Source organism: Desmodus rotundus, chromosome 7 (genome assembly GCF_022682495.2).
Source record: "Desmodus rotundus isolate HL8 chromosome 7, HLdesRot8A.1, whole genome shotgun sequence".
Lineage (NCBI taxonomy): Eukaryota > Metazoa > Chordata > Mammalia > Chiroptera > Phyllostomidae > Desmodus > Desmodus rotundus.
Window position 1 is genome coordinate 130,336,264 of NC_071393.1, and position 18,523 is coordinate 130,354,786.

Sequence of the window (18,523 nt, forward strand, 5' to 3'; positions counted from 1 at the left end):
CACCACCCCCCACCCCTCAGAGGCCTTAGGATGAGAAGCAGCCAGGAGCTGGGTGGGAGTGAGCTCCGAGCTAGCGGCTGAACCCAGCCAGCACCCCCGTGTGGATGGGCATTGACCCCATTCCTCCACACTCTCAGGCAGTGACTCCCTTTAAAGACCTGAAGGTCATTTCCATCTTTCTTTCTATGCAGGGTCCTTTTTGTGGGAGAAAATGGTGCAGGGATCACACGCTGCACTTTGTGGAATTCAAATCTCCCTAAATTGGACCGCGTGTGCACAGGAGTGGGGGAGGCCAAAACTTTCCTAAGATGCTCTGTCAGGACCACAGTGCAAAGAGGTTTGAAAACTCTCATTTAGCCATATTCACACATTTCGGGATCAATGGCCGCTGTACGAACCGTTTGGAATACTACCGTAGGGTAGCTCAGGCTTTTACCGCACTTACCGTGGCCAACACTTATTCTAAGCACTCTGTGGCCATGAATTTGCTGACTCCTCGTGACACCCATGAGAGTTAGGAACAGCCATTGCCCACAGTCTACAGGTGGGAACGCTGAGGCAAGTGAGCACCGGGTCCGGTGGCGGGGCCAGGCCCCAGTGCAGGCGTGCTAGCCTGGGTCCTGGCCCTCCAGCACAGCAGCAAGCCAGCAGGGAAGAAGGGAACACCCCTGGAGCCTGACGTAGATCAGGGACACATCAAGGATGCCACCCTGTCCCCTTCACATCGCCCTTCCAGTGAGTAATTACTCCTGACTTGACATATGAGGAAAATGAGGTTCAGAGGGGCGCATAACTTGCCCAAGGTCACACGGCTCAGATGTGGCAGAACCTGTCTGATTCCAAAGCCTCACCTCCATCCAGAGTGTTGCAGAGGCAGGAGCCGGGGACCAAAGGGCAGTGGCTGTGTGCCCGCAGCGGGGTCAGGCCGCCAGTCCTGCGCCCGAACCCGTGGCACTGTTGCGTCAGCCTGAGTCACCGCAGGGGCCAACTCAGGAAGCAAAGCCCCAAATTGTAGGCTCTTGTAAAGGGAATCACTTGGTTTTGCATTCATGAGACCAAAACTGAACACCACCCTTCCTTAACTTTTTAGGTCAGGGAATGCTGCTGGGGCGCCTGTTGCCCACCATACCCCCACTCCAGGGCTTGGGCCACAGCAGCGAGCTACGGTGGAGCAGACCTTCTCATGGTGGGGGGTGGGGGAGTCCAAAAGGAGAAAGAACGGTCTACGGTGCAAATCCTGACTTATCTGAGCTAACAACCTCTCTGGGCTTTAGTTTTCTCCTCTGTAAATGGGTTGAGGATAGTACCCATGTGTGTGTGTGTATGTGTGTGTGTGTGTGTGTGTGTGTGTGAGAAAGGGAGGGGGGAGAGGGAGAGAGAGACTCTTATCTGGCACATCAAGTTCCAGGCTTGCCCCCATGTTAATGCATTTTTGTCTGGTGAACTTGGACCTGCCCTTTGTCGATGTACGAATGTTCAAACCTGTAGGTAATTTTTATAAAAATTTGAGTCAAACAGGATCTGCCTGGAAGTGAGCTGTCAGCGGACTGAGATCAATGGCAGAGCCAGGCAGGTCTGGATTCCAGGGTGTTAGCGTAACTGTGCTCTCTGGAGGCAGGGGCCCAGCGGCAGAGGGGGCGTTGGAGGAGACTCATTTCAAGGGCCCGTTGCCATGGATGCACAGGTACAACAGACAGGCTGTGCTTAAGGCGAGACCATCCTTTTACTAAAGAAGCTACGGGTCTGGGCCGTGACTACCCAGCAGGACCTGCCCAGTTAGAAGTTTATGGTCAGATCACCCTGTGAGATTACTTTCCATGGAAACCTTTTTGTCGTCCACACCTTGATCTTCTTGGAGCCCAACGGCAGAGCTGGGATTTGGGCCCCAGGCTGGCTGGGTCCAGGCCTGAGCTTGGACATTCTCTATGCTCTGCCCAGTTCAGTGCTCCCAGCCCGATCCCGCTCCTCACTGGTGCCTACTTCACTCAAGTTAAGGCCCCAAGTACTTGAGACACATTCAGAAAAGAGGACTAAAGGAAGCTGGATTGTCAAAGGCATCTCATTTGCGCCTCAATGTGACACCGAGGGCTACATCACTCCCTGTGGACCTTCCCTAAGTGGCATGAGATGCAGCCAGATGTCACCCACCCACCCACCCAGCTGCCCCAGAATCGTCCAAGGAAGCTGAGGCTCACAGATTATTAGAGAGAACAGCTTCACATTCCATAGTTCGGGGGAAAATGGGCAGCTGGATTTCTAGCCCACGGAGGGGTCTGGGCCCACCCAATGCCACCCTTGCCCTGGGATGCACTGACTTTGAAGGCCAGCATAGGACGGCTCAGTGGGCCCCATCACAGAACCCTGCCACTTAAAGCTGGAAGGCTCTGGAAAACCAGAGTCCCGGACTGCAAACGAGGCCCTGGGCAGGATCCAGGCCCCAGGTGGGTCTTGTCTGGCTGCAGAGAGCTGAGTCTTTCCAGTTCCACGTGACCCCTTTCGCCCCATGTCACCTGGAAAGCAGCTTTGCTTCATGAAGATCCTGGAGTTTGCTGCTCCCGGTCTGGTCCAGCTCTTCACTTTGCAGGAAGGGAGGTGAAACTGGAGGAGAGGGGAGACAAAACCCGAGACAGGGGGCCAGACCCACTAAGGGGTTCCCCTGTGCCTCAGGGAGGAGCAAGTACCAGGCAAACTTCAATGGATAATGGAATCAAGAAGGGGTGAAACCTCTTGGGGTCTCCAAGGAGGAAACAGGGAGTTCCTTTGGGTGGAGGGGGGCCAGCTTCCAGGGCGTTTTCTCTCCATGCCAGGGCTCCATGCTGCCCTTACGGGTCTGTTTATTAATAATTACCTAATTGGGCAGGAGGTAGGCAGTGCAGAGAGACATTTCCTCCATCTCCCTGGGCTTGACAAACCCAAGTCACATTCCCGGGCAACCGCTAGAGCAGAGACATCTGCACAGGGACCACTCCAGGATCGACTGCCAACGTGAGTAACCCTCTGAGGGCCATTGTGGAGACTCCCAAGGGAGGACCGGGGGACACCGGATGTTCAGTGCCAGGTCGACATGAGAACATCCAAGCCTGTAGAAAAATGTCACAAGAGTTTATGAGAATTTATTTGAGCCAAACAGACATCTGGAAGCAAGATCTCAACAGACCGAGAACAATGCTTCTGAGAATGACAGTGGGCAGCTTTTTTTACGCAAGGCTTGCTGAAGGCAAAGATAACCCTTCCCTAAAGAAGTTATGTCCTTGGGACAGGGCTGCCTGCCACGACCTGCCCAGCTGGGAATTCATGGCCCCCTTACTTTCTGTCACTGGACTTGTCAGTTGTATTAGAGCAGCTTTCTTTGCCCACAGCTAAAACTAGGAAAGTCCTGGGAAACCTGGGACGATTGGTCACCCTCCCTAGGGGTGACAAATCCTAAGGCTAAAAGGACTCCTACACATATGCACCAACCCCCTCACTGCCCCAGTGGGGCAACTAGTGTCCAGACTCCGAAACAGACCCCCCCCCAAAGGCTGCCCACAGCCCGGGACCAGGTCTCCTGCCTCCTAACCCAGCTGCCGTGGAGAGCTCCTACAGGGGGGAATTCTGGGTAACCTCACTGTAAAGCCACCAAGAAGTATTTGAGAGTTGGGGGCAGGGGGAGAAGTCATTATGGGCTGCTGGAAAGTCAAGCTGGGTTGTGGCGTATTGAGCCAGAGAACAAAGGGATGTGACGTGTGTTTTCCAATGGCTGCACGGGAAACAGAGAGTAGGGCCAGCTGGGGAGCTACTTCAGGGGTCTGGGTTGCAGGTCTGCCAGCTATGGCCCGTGGGTCAAGTCCGGCCCACCTCCTACTTTTGAAGTGCCCATGAGCTAAGAATAGAAGACATACAAGGTTAATATGAAAGTTGTAAATGGTTGGAAAAAATCAGAAGAAGGGCATTATTTTGTGATGTACCAAAAGCATGTGGAATTCAGACTTCAGGGCCCGTGAGTCCACGTTCCTGCGACGCAGCCACGACCCTCCTGCAGGTCTTGTCTGTGGCCACTTTGCAGCTGGCACCGCAGAGCTGAGGAGACGCAGCTGCGACTGCGTGACCCACAAAGCCAAGATGTTGGCTCTCTGGCCCGTTCCAGGAGAAGTCTCCTGGTCCTTGCTCTGGGTGGAAGATGCTGGAGACCTGAGTGAGGGTCGTGGCGGCGAAGGGCTGAGAGGCAGGAGGAAGAAGCTGTGAGGTGTGCTGATGGATTGAGGCGGGGGTGGATGGAAGGCCAGACAAGCAGTTAGAGATGACGATTGGGTTTGGGGGCTGAGAACCAGATAACCGGGGTGGGGGCGGCCACTGGATGGGGCAGAGAAGTTCTGGTGGCAAAAATCAAGCATCCTGTTTTGGACAGGTGGATCGCATTAGGAGAGGGAACCCTGTGACCTTGACCAAATTGTTTATCCAACACCCGTGGTCTCATCCTTACGGAGGGATAAGAATCCCAGGTCCTCTGACCTCCACCTGGGTAAGAGGATGGAACCAATTAGCATACTATTAGCATGCCATACATAGCCATGAGCGTGGCTTTGTAAACTGTGACGCACACCACGGAGGTGTGTAGAGTAGACACTAGAATAGCCTTTGGTGATGAGCTCCCTGGTGCAATGAACCACTGGACTAAGGTAAAAAACTCTCATGGTAGAAGGTGCCCCAGGGGGAGAGCCTGGGATGTCCCATCCCAGATATGAACCCGTGGGGGACTCAGCCACGTCACTCGGGGAGCCTCTGTGATCAATGCCATGCAGAACTCGCAAAGATGGGAAATGAGGTGGTGGACACAGGAAGTGTGCCAGAGGATAACACCGTCACCACACACGTGGAGGGTGCTGGGTGTTTGTTAGCCTGTCCCAAGTCCATCTGCAGGAGTTGGTGGGGCCCTGCCCCCAGTCTGAGTTCTTAGCAGTGTTGGGTGTTCTGTGGAGGGAATTTCCTGGACGCTCTCTTTCCTCCCATAGACCTGAGATCGCAGAGGATGCACCTCGCCGACCACCTGCTCCTCCTCTTTGTTGGACTACTGGCCCTTTCTCCCAATGGCCAAGGTCATACCGATAACCACCAACAGGAGGATCCGGGCACAGATGAGGGCTCCCCCAGCCTCAAGATCGCCCCAAGCAACACAGACTTTGCCCTCAGCTTCTACCACCTGGTAGCTTCCCAAAACCCCAAGAGCAACATCTTCTTCTCCCCGCTGAGCATCTCTGCCGCCTACGCCATGCTGTCCCTGGGGGCCCGCGCAAACACCTGGACCCAGATCCTTGAGGGTCTGGGCTTCAACCTCACGGAGATGTCCGAGTCTGACATCCACCAGGGCTTCCGGCACCTGCTGCGCACTCTCAACCTCCCAGATGATAAGCTGGAGACGCGTGTGGGCAGCGCCCTGTTCCTGGGCCAGAACCTACAGACCCTTCCTGGATTCCTCAATGACACCACGGCCTTCTATGAGTCCAAAATCTTTCACACCAACTTCCTTGACTTGGAGAGCGCAACCCAGCTTATCAACAACCACGTCAGGGAGGAGACTCGAGGGAAGATTGAAAACGTGGCCAGCGGGCTCACCTCGGAAGTCGTGATGGTGCTGGTGAATTACATCTACTTCAAAGGTGAGAGTCAGCATGTTGGCACATCCCATTTCTGCTCTCCCCCACTGATTTATTGACGGATTACATGTTTTTAGTAAAAGAAGGTAGATGGATTGGGTCTGATTGTCCCAAATACCCCTTAGAACATCTGTTGTTAGTGTCAGATATTTAAGATTGGGTAGTGATGAGGTTCCCATCTCTTCATAGCTTCATGCATATTTTCTTATTTATTCTCTTGATAACAGATATTTATGGAATGCCTTGTATGACTCGAACCGCTACATTTATACTGAAGCTCTGCCATTCCCAACAATGTAAAGAGGGCAGGTTGTTTTCTTGAAGTAAGGATAAGAAGAGTTGCTGTTTCAAAGTTTTGTTTTGAGGATCAAATGATGCCCTATGTTTGTATACACTGTAGAAGGGGCCTAAAGAGATCAGCGAACTACAGCCCCCAGGCCAATCTGATGGGTCGCCAGTTTCGGTCAAAAAGTTTTTTGGCACAGAGGCACGCCCCCTCATTTCTGTATTGCCCCTGGCTGCTCTCACACACTCGCAGAGAAGCAATGGCTATAGAGACAGAATGACCCGCAAAGCCTAAAGTGTTTATTTTCTGACCCTTTGCAAGGGATGTTTGCCTGACCCCCAATTGCTATATGCTTGCATACTCAAAAAATAATTACAGTAATTGTAATTACTCTAATGATAACAATGTTATCATTTTTACAACCCTTAAAAATACATAAAAGTATAAAAAAGAAAGTAAAAGTTGCCTATAACTCTACCACCCTGAGACAACCAACGTTGACGTTTTGGCACGATTCCTTCCAGTCTCTGGTTCACGCACATGTGTTAACACGGTGGAGAGCTCAGCGTGGGAAGAGCTTCGTACTGTGCGTGTCGGTCAGGGTGCCATCAGGGCAGCGAAGCCACCAGGAGTGTAAAGGAAATGGAGACAGGAATGAGACCTTGCACGACTGTGGGAGGGGCTAGGGACTGATGGTCTGGAGGAAGAGGGAGGTGGAGGGAGGGACAGAGAAGAAGTCACCAGTGCAGGTAACAAGTTAGAGCTTATCAGGAATCTGTACACCAGGCACATCCAGCCCCCAGAGGGGTCCCATTCTGAGGGAGCTGGTGGAGGGACTCAGGCTGGGCGCGAGGTTGTAGCTTGGTGACACCATGAGTCAGCAGAGCTGGAGTTGGGACAACAAACTTGGAGGACAGCATGGATGAGCTGGGGCCCACAGGGCTTCTCTGGGTCTGATCATTGTCCAGTCTGCCCATGAAGACCGCCGGTGAGCGGCGGCTGCTCATGGCGACCTCCCATCTCTCGCTTGCAATCAGCTCGCACCAGGATCTGCAGAGAACAAGTTCTGGGAAAAAATCCCAGACTGACAGTCCAGCCAAACTGGTCATCACTTGCATTGTACACGAGGAATTTTCATGCACTGTTGAAAACTTTTTTTAAAAAAGAACCTTTTAAATTCTGCAATAGCTCTAAATTCATAGGAAGTTGCAAAAGCAGTACAGAGTGCTCCCATGTGCCTTTCACCCAGAGTCCCCTGGGTGACATCTTGCATAACTGTAGGGCAACCGCATAACCAGGACATTGACATCGGTACAAGCTGCAGGCTTCGTTCAGCTCTTACTAGTTGTTTGCATGCACGCGCGCGTGTGTGGCTTGATGCTCTGGGAAACTTTATTTAGAGCTCATGTTACTGGCTGCACAATATTATACTGACTCTGCTCCTTTTAAAACATAATTTAAATGTATTGTATACACCACCACCCCTACCCAAAGCTGTGCCCAGGAAGAATGAAGATTTTGGGTGCTCCCTTCCTGAAAGAGACCTAGCTCCAGCTGGGTTAGTGGCCTTGGCATAAGAAAGAGGGGTCGTCCGGAATGGAAAGGGAGGCAGACAATGCTGCTCTCTGATGTGTGCCAGCGCTCTGGGGATGTAAATGCAGCCCCGGGACCTTGAGGTAGGCCACTTTGAGAGCAAAGGGACAATTGTGGCTCACCTTAAAAAATGCAGTGTACCTGGCAGAATCCAAGCCGGAGCTGCACATGATCGCTGTTGGTTAGATGTCACTGAGAGACGTTAAAGCAGACTTAAAGAAAGAACAGGTAAGCCACGCTCCTGAAAAGGATGGTAAAGATTTCCCTTCTGCCCCCAATGAATCTAAATATTTAATGTAATCCCAATCAAAACCCTAACAGGTTTTTTTTTTCTTCTTTGGTGGCAGTCAACAAGCTGATTTTAAAATATGTGTGAATACAAAGAGCCAAGAATAGCTAAGATGGGAAAAGTTGCCTGCTGGAGAGCAAGACTTGTTATTACTCTACATTAATTTAGACCACGTGGTACAAATGGACCAATGGGACAGAGTAGAGGGAGGCCAGAAATGGCCCCATGAATATATAGGGACATGTGATATTTGTCAAAGCCGGCATGAAGGGGCATTAGGGAAGGATGGATTTAAAAACAAAAATTCGTACCGGGACAGTTAGGTACCCATGTGGGAAAAACTATGCTCTGGGGTCTCTCCTTTCTGCCAATCATAAATGCTTACTCCAGGTGGAATAAATGCAAAAGGCAGGACTAAGGCTTCGGAACGGTACTGTAGGAGAGCATCTGCACCAGCGTGGGGAAGGGAAGACCTTCCTCACCAAGCGTTTTCCGAACGGAAAACCTCCCCCTGAAGGAAAACACCGATAGGCTCACTGCATTCAAGGGTTTCAGTCACCAGCAAACGAGAATGAAAAGACAAGTCAGCAAGGGAGAGACTGTGTGTGTGAGGCACGTGACTGCTGTGCACTAGTATCCAGAAAGAACCCCTCAGACCGCTAAGAAACAGCGCCGTGGACACAGGTTTCAGACAGAATGCACTGGCACTGAACTAAACACAAAGGATGTCTTGTTGGTCAATACACACAGGAAAGGTTACTCGGCCTCCTTTGCAGCCAAGAAAGCGTGCGTCAAAACCACAGGGAGCTCGTGCTGTGCACGCGTCAGGTGGGCCAAACACTTGGAGTGCAGCGACGTTAGGGAATTGCTGAAGACATGGAACCCCTGCTGATGTCCTGGGCTAGCTCCCCGTTTTGACTCTCAGTGAGCCCGGGGAGGTCCGTGCCCAGGCACAGCAGGTGGTGAGCCATCGAAACTGTGCATGCTGAGGCCGGGGCACTGAGAAGGCGAGGGTCTGGGGCAGCTTCGGGGAGCTGCTGCCCCTGCTGGAGGACTGGCTTGCTGGTCCACAGCCTGCCTGCACCGTCTTTCCTTCTTCACTTCAGGTCTGTGGGAAAAGCCATTTAGCCGCTCGAAGAACTACCCCCAAGACTTCTTCGTGGATGAGAAGACAGTGGTCAAGGTGCCCATGATGTTTCAAGACAAGAACCACCACTGGTACCTACACGACAGGTACCTGCCCTGCTCAGTGCTCAGGATGGACTACCAAGGGAATGCCAGGGCCCTTTTCATCCTTCCTGACAAAGGGAAAATGAAGCAGGTGGAAGAGGTTCTGACGCCAGAGATGCTAACCAGGTGGAACAGCTTGCTCCAGAAGAGGTAACCGGTGCCACATGGCGCTGATGGGCAGCCCTCCCCTTCCAGTGGGCCCTGCTGATAAGAGCCAGCGTCTGAAATAGGGGGTGGGTGCCAAATTCTGAAGGAGTTCTTATTTGCTCTGAGACTGTCCATGGGTTTCCTTAAATAATAAACTCACCTGTTGCATACAAAATATGATTTTGCCCTCCTCAGTGAAAGAGAAGCAGGCCAGGAGGTAAAAGTCCTAGTTTTAGTGATACTGCTTGAATGCACAAGCCTTGGGTGAAGTGACCGCAGACCTTGTTGGGTCCACTCCTGTACAATGGCTGGCTGGGGCATTGAGGGACGTGAGGAAAATCCAGCCTCGCACCGCGGCAAATAGCAAGGAGGTTTCCCATCACCCTGGAGCTATGGGTGGGTGGGAAAGTCCCCCGCCACATGTGAGCAAAGGACTCCTCCACCTGAGGCCGTATGTGGATGGGAAATTCTCCTAATTCCTGTGGCACAGGAATGTCGATCTGAAAAAACCACCTGGTCGCAGAGGAGTGAAAACCACAGGGCCCACCAGAGGCAAAGGCGAGACTGCCACGGGGGGGCAGGGAGGTCCCACGGCCTGCAGCGTCAGGGCCAAGAAGCCTGGCCTTAGGCCCCGGCGGTGCTGTGCTGGAGGGCGGAGTGAGCAGATGGGTGCTTGTGGCCACACTTGGGCGGAGTGGGCCCAGCTAGGGAGGGCAGCTCGGCCTGGCTGAGATTCCCAGCTTGGGTGTCAGTCCGGCGTTTGAACCCAATGCCTCTTTCAGTTCTTTTTACAGGAATCTCGAGTTGCATTTCCCCAAGTTCTCCATTTCTGCCTCCTATGACTTAGATGAGATTCTGCCCCAGCTGGGCATCAGGGACCTGTTTTCGAAGCAGGCTAACCTTTCCGGCATCACCACACAGCAGAACATGCTGGTGTCCAAGGTAAGTCCTCGGTGGCCCTCAATACTGAGGGACCTCCAGGGGGACTTCTGCCCCTCGGGAGATGCTGGGCCATGGATGCTCCCCCCCCTCCACCACGTAGTCCCAGCGCCTGAGTCTGTTCAGCCACCCACACTCATGCCCGAGCACAAACCAACCCACCACATGCCGCGGGTGGCGCTCAGTGCTGGGGACACAGTGTCCACCCAGTCCCTGTCCTCAGAAGCACTCCCAGTCATGTTGGGGTGCTACTTCATAGAGCGTGGCAATGGAGAGTGACAGATTCAATGCCAGAAACAGGAAGGATACAGATGAGGCTGTGCGGGGTGTGTGTATCGGGCAGACTTAGATGAGAGAAAGGGGCCCATGACTTCAGCTAAGTAAGACAAAGTGCGCTGGTGGGCGGAGCCTTGGGTTTGACAGCTTGAACTCCAGTTCTGCCTCTTATGACATCAGAGAGTCACCTTGTCTCTGAATGTGTTTTCCTCTTAGGGTGGTTTTGAACGTTAGAAAGAGCACTGGGGACATAGTAAGTGCTCAATTAATGATGGTTTTCATTACTGTATTAATAAGAGGTCACTCAGCTTAATAAGCCACCAGGTGTAGAAAGTCCTGCTGGGAGACCCCCAAGTGGCTCTGCGTGCAACACCCACAGGATTGATCGCCGGCGAGCTCGGGGTCCCCCGGCTTCCCGCAGCTCCCGCCCACGTTCTCTTGGAGGTAACGCTGGTAATTTGCCTTGCAGAGTTTCCACAAGGCCATCCTGGAAGTGGATGAAGCTGGCACCCAGGCTGCAGCGGCCACCAGAGCCTCTTCCGTCTTCCTTTCCGCCTCACGCAATCAATACCTCCTTCGGTTCAACCGGCCCTTCTTTGTGGTGATCTTCTCGACCAATACCCAGAGCATCCTCTTTCTGGGCAAGGTGGTCAACCCCATGGAATCATAGCCCGCTCAGAGCTGCTGGCGCAGGAGCCGTGGCCGGGTGCAGCTCTGCCTCTGGGCTGGGGGGTGCAGAAGATGCCAAGAATCCAGGCAGAAGCTGTTGGTGACGGGAGGGATGGGGTGGATGGACACTTAGCTCCCCAGGGCTGTGCAACCTCATGCCCATTGTGTGATCTCTTTGGATGAGTTTGCACCCTGGAGGGTAGGAGGCACCCTCCCAGGGTGGTTGTGTGAATTAAACTGATGGCTGTGAGGAGCTTGGTTCAGCGCCTCGCCTGTAGCAAATGCTCAGTAAACGCGTGCCTTTCTCCTCCCTCTGGGGTTGATCCCACACTCCCCTGACATCCCTGGTCGCAGACACAGGGGTGAGGCACTCTGGGTTCCAGGGGGGTGGCCAGGTGTCTGTGGAAGAAGGAGGCAGGGTGGGTGCCTTGCTCCAGAGTGGGGCTCAGAAGGCCTGGCAGGAAGAACCCCAACCAAGGAGCCGCCGCAGTGACCTGGTTAGGAAGGCTACCCCCACCCGTGGCTATGGGGGTGTGGCCAGTCTCTCTCCCAGAGCAGGTGCCCGTGGTCCCGGGATGCCCCACAGGAGGAAGAGCATGCCTTCAGGGTCTGGAGGCCTGTTCCTCATCCTGTTCTGCCACCAATGAGCTCTGGGTCCTTGGGCAAATCCCTTCCCCTTTTGGGCCTCAGTTTCCCCATCTGAACCCCTTCCACAGGAGAAGGCAGGCCGAGAGCAACTGGCTGTGTTTGTGCCAGACCTCAGTAATTTCCGGCAAATACATTTCTGGGGTCAGAGCCCTGTGGGTCATCTTGATGGCCAGTGCGTCAGAGATAGGAGGTCGCAACGTCACCGACCCGGAGTTTTTACCGATGACTAGGGAGAGCACGCTGAGAGCCACCTCTAGCACTGACGATTGTTCAAGTCACGATTTCTAGGGATGGCATGGCCTGGTCTCTGGCCCAGATAATGGGACACCTTTCAGAATAGGCTCGTTGTGGGAATCCAGTATCTACAGCAAGAGACAGACCACTTTTTTATGGCATAAAGTAGAGAGAAGAAGGGGAGGACTCGGGGGTTCTCTTCCTCCCTGCCTCTGGAAACAGGGCTGAGCCAGACAGGACAGCTCGCAGAAATGTCGACACAGGCAAGTTCCCCACTGAGGCCATGGCTGAGCAGGACTGTCCCCACACCAGCTCCGGGCTGGGTTGCATGGACCAAGCCCAGGAAATGCTTCCAGACCCCCGGCCTTCCCAAGGCTCAAAGGACCACATGCCCTTCTTCCCTCCCTCTGGGTTTATTGGCTGAAAAGCAAGAGTGCTACTGAGAATTGCGGTCCATTTCCTCCTGTACCCGCTGAGAGGTCGGATTCTGTTTTTAACAATCAGACAAGAAATAAAGACAGGCTGACTCACTCCCAACTTTGCCCTACAGAGGCAGGTAGGTGGGTGGATTCAAGAGTCTCAGAAGAGCCAGAAAGAAGCCACAGGCCAGGGTTACTGTGGCAATGTTGCTGCTGGGGTGGAGGAAGGGAGAAAATGGGGGCACAGCCACCCTGTGTTCAGCCTCAAGAGTGCTGCCTGTTCACCCTGATTGGGCTTACCCCTCCCCTGTTCAGAAACACCCAAGGCTCCGGGCTACCTACAGGATGAAGTTCAGGTTCCTCTCTGGGAAGTCACAGCCTCCCTGATCTGCTCCCTGCCCACTTCTCCTGCCTCCAACACCCAGTGACTTCCATCACAGAAAGTCCTGTTGCTCTCCCAGGGTACTTGTACCTTTGAGCTCCCAGCCTTTGCTTCTGCAGGTCCCTGTCACCCAGAATGCTCTTCCCCGTCTCTGAGAATCTGCATTTTGCCAGTATCTCCCAGTAATGGCTCATCTCTTTCCTAAGACACACTGTCACCCTACACCCTCGCATCAAACATGGCTGGCTGACATTCGTCTCTGCCCCCATATCTTGGCCCTGATTAGACAGAACACCTTGAAGACAGCGCCCTGTTCAGCCAGTACCTGGCCCCAGCCCTGATTGTAGGGTCTGAGGAGGCTGAGGTCCAAGGACTATTTGGTGAATGAATGAATGAATGAATGAGTGAGTGATTGAGTGGAAAAGGCTGTGTGCTGAGCAAGGTTCCTGAGGTATTTGCTCTGCATTGCCCCTGACAGGCCCCCAGAATTGATCAGGTAAATATTTAGTCCTGCTTCTCAGATTTCAAAATGCCCTTTGGAACATCAGAAACATAAATACATGAAAAGACTTTGTGCGGGACACCTTGTCCCCTGAGAGCCATCCCTGGGCTTCCTTCTCTTCCCGTCTGCTGCTGTCCCACAGGGTCCCTTCCGTGTGGGGCCCTGGTGATGCCACTTGGGAGGCACACTTCTTTAGGACTGGTGTTTAGTGTTCAGAGGGGCTGTGTGTTTGTGACTTCAGAAGTTCTCGGCCAGCAGGAAGACACAGTCTTCCTGTCACTGGAGTGGGAGGAAGAGGGGGCAGTGGGAGAGCTGTGAGTGTCTGTGGTATGGCCTGGGGAGCCCCAGATGCCAGTGGAGGGGGCGGAGCCTGCATGGCCCTCATCGGTGGGCGTGTGGAGATGATGCATCATGGGTTCATTCGGTTATTTGTTCTCTCATTCAACCAATGGTTACTAGTGGGGTTGGCCACTCTCCAGGAAGCTAGAGGGGCCCCCCCAGTGGAGGGGAAGCACTTCACTTTTGGAGGGAGACGGGGAGGGCTGTGGTTCCAGCGTCTCCACTACCCCTGTGCTGGGGGACAGGCACTTGACGCCCTGGGATCTCACGTTCCCTCCCGTAAGTGGGCACAAGGCCCTGCAGCCACTGACATGGGTCTTGTTAGGGTGGTCAGTGCTGCGGGCTGTGAAAGAATTCACAAAAAGAAGAACACGTAGAAGGTCAAGTTTTTACTCACTCTCCAAGAGAGGAGAGGGGCATGGTGTGGAGAGAGACCCCAGCACTGGGGAGTGGGGGCTTTGAGCTTGCATTGGATTATAATTGGATTTAAAAAGGGTGGGGTGCTGTGGTATGGCCCCTGGGCTGTTGGGGTGTTGTAACACGAGGCAGGAATTTGTTCTGTTGTTATCTTCCACCTGTGGCTGTAGGGAGCAGGTAGTTCTGTTCTTGCTTCCAGCAATTTCTGGTCTGGGGGACAAGCTCAGAAGAGTAAAATGGCTGTCAAGTTCAAGAAGGTCACAGTCCTGCTCAGCAAATGGTGCTCCATAGCACACGGGGCTGGCTTTGTCCTTTCAGGTCCCCTGGAGTTACAGACCTGGCTCTGACTGACGGTGGCGGACGAAGGTCAGGAAGCAGTCCAGCCCAGCCCTGGCTGCCCAGGAAGGCGTGGCACCCTTCTCTGAGATGGGCGGATGTAGGGCGGGGAGCTGCCATGCTCTGAGCCCTACGATGAGCACAGCTCAGTGACAAGCGCTCCCAGAGTCATCAAGAGACCACAGAGAACCGAGGAGAGAACCTAGGTTTTGGAGCCAGAATGCCCAGGTTCGAATCTGGACCCATCCAATTAGTGAGTATGTTAGTTTGTGACAGCTGTTGTGACAAAGGACCAAAAACTGAGTGGTCGAATAAGCACAAATGTATTGTCTCACAGTCCTGAAGGCCAGAAGCCCAAGGTCAAGGCATTGGCCGGGCTGTCCCTTCTGAGGCGGAGGGAGGACCCCCTCCAGGCCCTACCCCGAGCTCCTGGCGGTTCGCCGGGATCTTTGGCTTCTGTGGCTTGTAGATGTCTGCATTCATCTCACGTGGCATTCTCCTGAGTGCGTGTCTCTGTCCACATGTCCCCCTTTTATAAGGACACCAGTCCTTTTGGATCAGGGGCCCACCCTACTGTAGAATGACCTCATCTTAACTAATTCCATCTGCCGTCACCCCACTTCCAAATGGGTGATTTCTGAAGTCCTGGGGTTAAGACTTCAATTTGGGGGCCTCAGTTCCCTCACCTGTAAAACGGAGAGAGCAGTACCTATGCATAACCTCCTGGGTGCTCTTTGTTGCTCTTGATGTCGATGGAAAAATAAACCTACCTGGTCCATTTAATTCCAATATTCTGACCCCTTGCCCCTCCCGCCCTCTCACCCTGGTAGTTATGGACTGAATTATGTCCCCTGAAATTTGCATCTTGAAGCCCGAACCCCACAATGTGACTGTGTTTGGTGACAAGGACTTCAGGGAAGTAAATACAGTTAAATGAGATCGTGAGGGTGGGGTCCTACCCTGCAGAATGGGTGTTCTTATGAGAAGAACAGACACCAGAGTTTGTTTCCTCTTCGTCTCTCTCTCCCTCCCCGCACCTCCCCCCCCCCCGCCCCGCCCCACCCCAGGTGTGCCCAAAGAGGCTACGTGAGAACACAGCACGAAGTTCCACCTGCAGCCCGGAAGGACGGGTCTCACCAGAAACCAACCCTGACTTCACCTCGGTCTTGCACTTCTGGCCTCCGAAACTGTGAGAAACACATTCCTCTGGTTAGGCCCGAAGGGCAGAGTGAGAAAGGACACACAGCCAGTGCAGCCCAGCCGCTCCCTCTCCAGCGTCAGGTGGGCCACAGCATGGGGAGACGGCTCACTTGTCTGGGAACTTAAACTTGTACCAGCCCTGCGTCGATTCCTGGGTCTGCATCAAATGTCCAGGCAAGCCCCTGAGTGCCCCCTGAAGGGCTGAGGGAAGGAAGTTCCCAGTCTAGACCGCCGGACATCCGGGGGCCAGGCCACCGATCATCTCAGAGCGGTCCAGAGGCTGATTATGCGGGGGAGATTCTTCTCAAGGACGGACTTTTAGCTGCAAAAACTCTCAGCTTTTCTTTATTCTTCAGAACACTCTGGTCATTGCCTACTGTGCTTGCAGTTTGAAAGCCCCCGAATACACCTTTACCACATTTTCCTAGCCAAAGCCGCCAGATGCTTGTTGAGTTTGTCCCACTGACACCCAGTCTGTGACAGCGGCAGTCCTAGCCAGAGAGGGCACCGTGTGCCAAGGAGCCCTCCAGCCCACCCCTGCTGGAACTCCCCATCCTCGGGCCCCCGTTTCTTCAGAGCTTTTCTAAGTGCAGTGGGGGATCCGGGGCTGCCACAGGCAGTCCCCGAGTTCTCACGATGTCCCTTAAAGTGCAAGCACAGGACATGGCCACGAAGAGCACACACAGGCTGAGAGATGTCCTTTGGTATCTTGGTTAGTCCCGTCTTTCTCCAGCAGTTTTGTCTGATGCACATTCCAGGGTACTGAACTAGTTTCCTGGGGCTGCAGTAATGAAGTATTTCTAGCCAAAGTGGCTCAAAATGGCACAAATTTATTCTCTTGCTCCACTGGACCAATGTCAGGAAATTCGCAGCACTTCCTTCTGGAGTTCCTGGGCCCACGGCTCCACCCACCTCACGAACTGTTTTCTCCCGTTTCCACGGCCACATTGCCTTCTGACGCTGATCTCCCACCTCCCTCTCATGTGGAGCTCCAGTGTCAGTGTTAGGGCCCGCCTAGGTAATTCGTGATAATCCTTCAATTTCAAGACCCTTAATTTAATTACACCTGCAAAGTCCCATCAGCACTCGCAGGTTTGGGGTATTGGTCCAGGCTGGCACCCATCTCCCAGCTCAGCGTGAGCACAAAGCAGGCCTCAATGGCCAGTGGTGACTGTGTTTGTCTCTAGACTAAGGCGCAGCTCCGGGCCCACTTGGTTAGATTGTTGTAAGGATGAAAAGAGAAAACGGGCCATAAATGGGGAAGGAAGGGGGATGTCTCCGAGGCTGTAGAGGGCCCCAGTCTGCTGAGCATCACGATCACTTCCGCCAGGTAATGCCCGGCACCCTGTCCCCTCTGCCAACTCCACACCCCACCTGCACCGACATGACCTCCTGGATCGTGGCCACACATAGCGTACCCCAGTATTAGGAAGCCCCAGATGGGGGCACCTTGGAATAAAACAAGGGCTGAACCAGCACCAGCTTCTTGGAAATACTCTTGGAAGTGTGGGGCTGAGTTCAGGAGCTCCAGTGTCAGGGTAAGTAAGGACGGTCCAGCTGAGGCCACACAGACCATAGAGACAGCCCTTTTCTAAGCAAGCAGCGCTGGCCTTAAAGCTGGCAGCCTGGACACTGAGCCCCACTCCGTCCCTGCTTTGATGCACAGCTCTGAAAAGTTCCTTCATGTGTCTGAGCCTCCGCTCAGTTGCTGGGGCAATAAGGGGGGTGGGGCTGGTACAAGGGTCACTTCATCTCAGCTTTCGTGAGGCTCCGAATCCCTCTCATTTCCACCAGAATCTGGTCAGGGCGTCCATGTCTCCAGTAGACACATAATCTCATGCCCCGCTCCCCCAGACCGACAGTGAAAGGAGCCAAAGTTTTTCCATCCTGAAGCTGCCTTTCGGGGCATTGATTTTAAGCTGCTTATTATATGTCATCAACACATCAACCAACAACGGTGTTGGTGAGGTTGGGGAGAAAGGGAAACCGTAGTGCCCTGTTGGTGGGATTGGAAATCGGTGCAGCCGCTTTGGAAAACAGGATGGGGTTTCCTCAAAAAACTTAAAAATGGAACTGCCTTATGATCTAGCGATTTCACTTCTGGGTATATGTTCAAAGAAGTCTAATACACGGATTCAAAAGAATATATGCACCCCCATGTTCACTGCAGCATTATTTACAATGGCCAAGATGTGGAAACAACCCAAGTGTCCATCCATAGACAAGTGGATGAAAAGGCTGTGGTACGTATATTCAGCGGGATATTACTTGGCCATAACAAAGGAGGAAAGCTTACCATCTGCAACAGCATGGATGGACCTAGAGGGTAGTACACTAAGTGAAAGTCAGTGAGGAAAAGACAAAGACCACATGATTTCACTTATAGGTGGAATGTAAAGAACAATATAAACCAACAAACCAGACACAGAGTCATCGAAGCAGAGAACAGACTGATGGCTTCCAGAGAGGGGGGTTGGGGGGCCGGGTGAAAAAGGTGAGGGGACTGAGAAGTACAGGTGGGCAGTTACGGAACAGCCACGGGGATGTAGAGTGCAGGGAATACAGTCAATGACATTGTGATGGCTGCGTTTGGTGCCAGGGGTGGCGCTGCAAATACTGGGGGGGGACACTCTGTGAAGTATATGATTGTCGAAGCACTGTGCCGTACACCTGAAATCAATACGAAATAATTAAAAAAGAAAGACAGAAAGAAAGTGGACTCAGTAAGAATCTTTGACCCTTTTCCCCTTTCCTGCCTAAGAGATTCAGACAGAGAAACCTGCTTCTGGAAGGAGACCTTAGGACGTCACCTGCGCCTAGTTTGAATTGAGTGTGGTAAGGGGGAGGGCTTCAGGCAGGGCCTGCGAGCTAGGCACCCCCCATGCCCCATGGTTTCTGCGCCATCATCCATTCTCACTTCTGAAATCTAACATCCCTGCCCCTCCTTTGTCCGCAATGCCACGTGTACCCAATGTTGCCCCAGG

At 53.3% G+C, this 18,523-nt stretch overlaps 1 protein-coding gene across 1 annotated transcript; it reads left to right on the forward strand.

Annotated features, from left to right (window-relative positions):
* Nucleotides 1-2,836: 2,836 nt before the first annotated feature.
* Nucleotides 2,837-11,371, forward strand: SERPINA4 (serpin family A member 4). Its single transcript, XM_024567353.4, has 5 exons — nucleotides 2,837-2,985; nucleotides 4,992-5,636; nucleotides 8,908-9,181; nucleotides 9,961-10,120; nucleotides 10,863-11,371. The coding sequence occupies exons 2-5, from the start codon at nucleotides 5,009-5,011 to the stop codon at nucleotides 11,061-11,063; spliced, it is 1,263 nt and encodes a 420-aa protein (XP_024423121.2). The 5' UTR covers nucleotides 2,837-2,985; nucleotides 4,992-5,008; the 3' UTR covers nucleotides 11,064-11,371.
* Nucleotides 11,372-18,523: the final 7,152 nt, after the last annotated feature.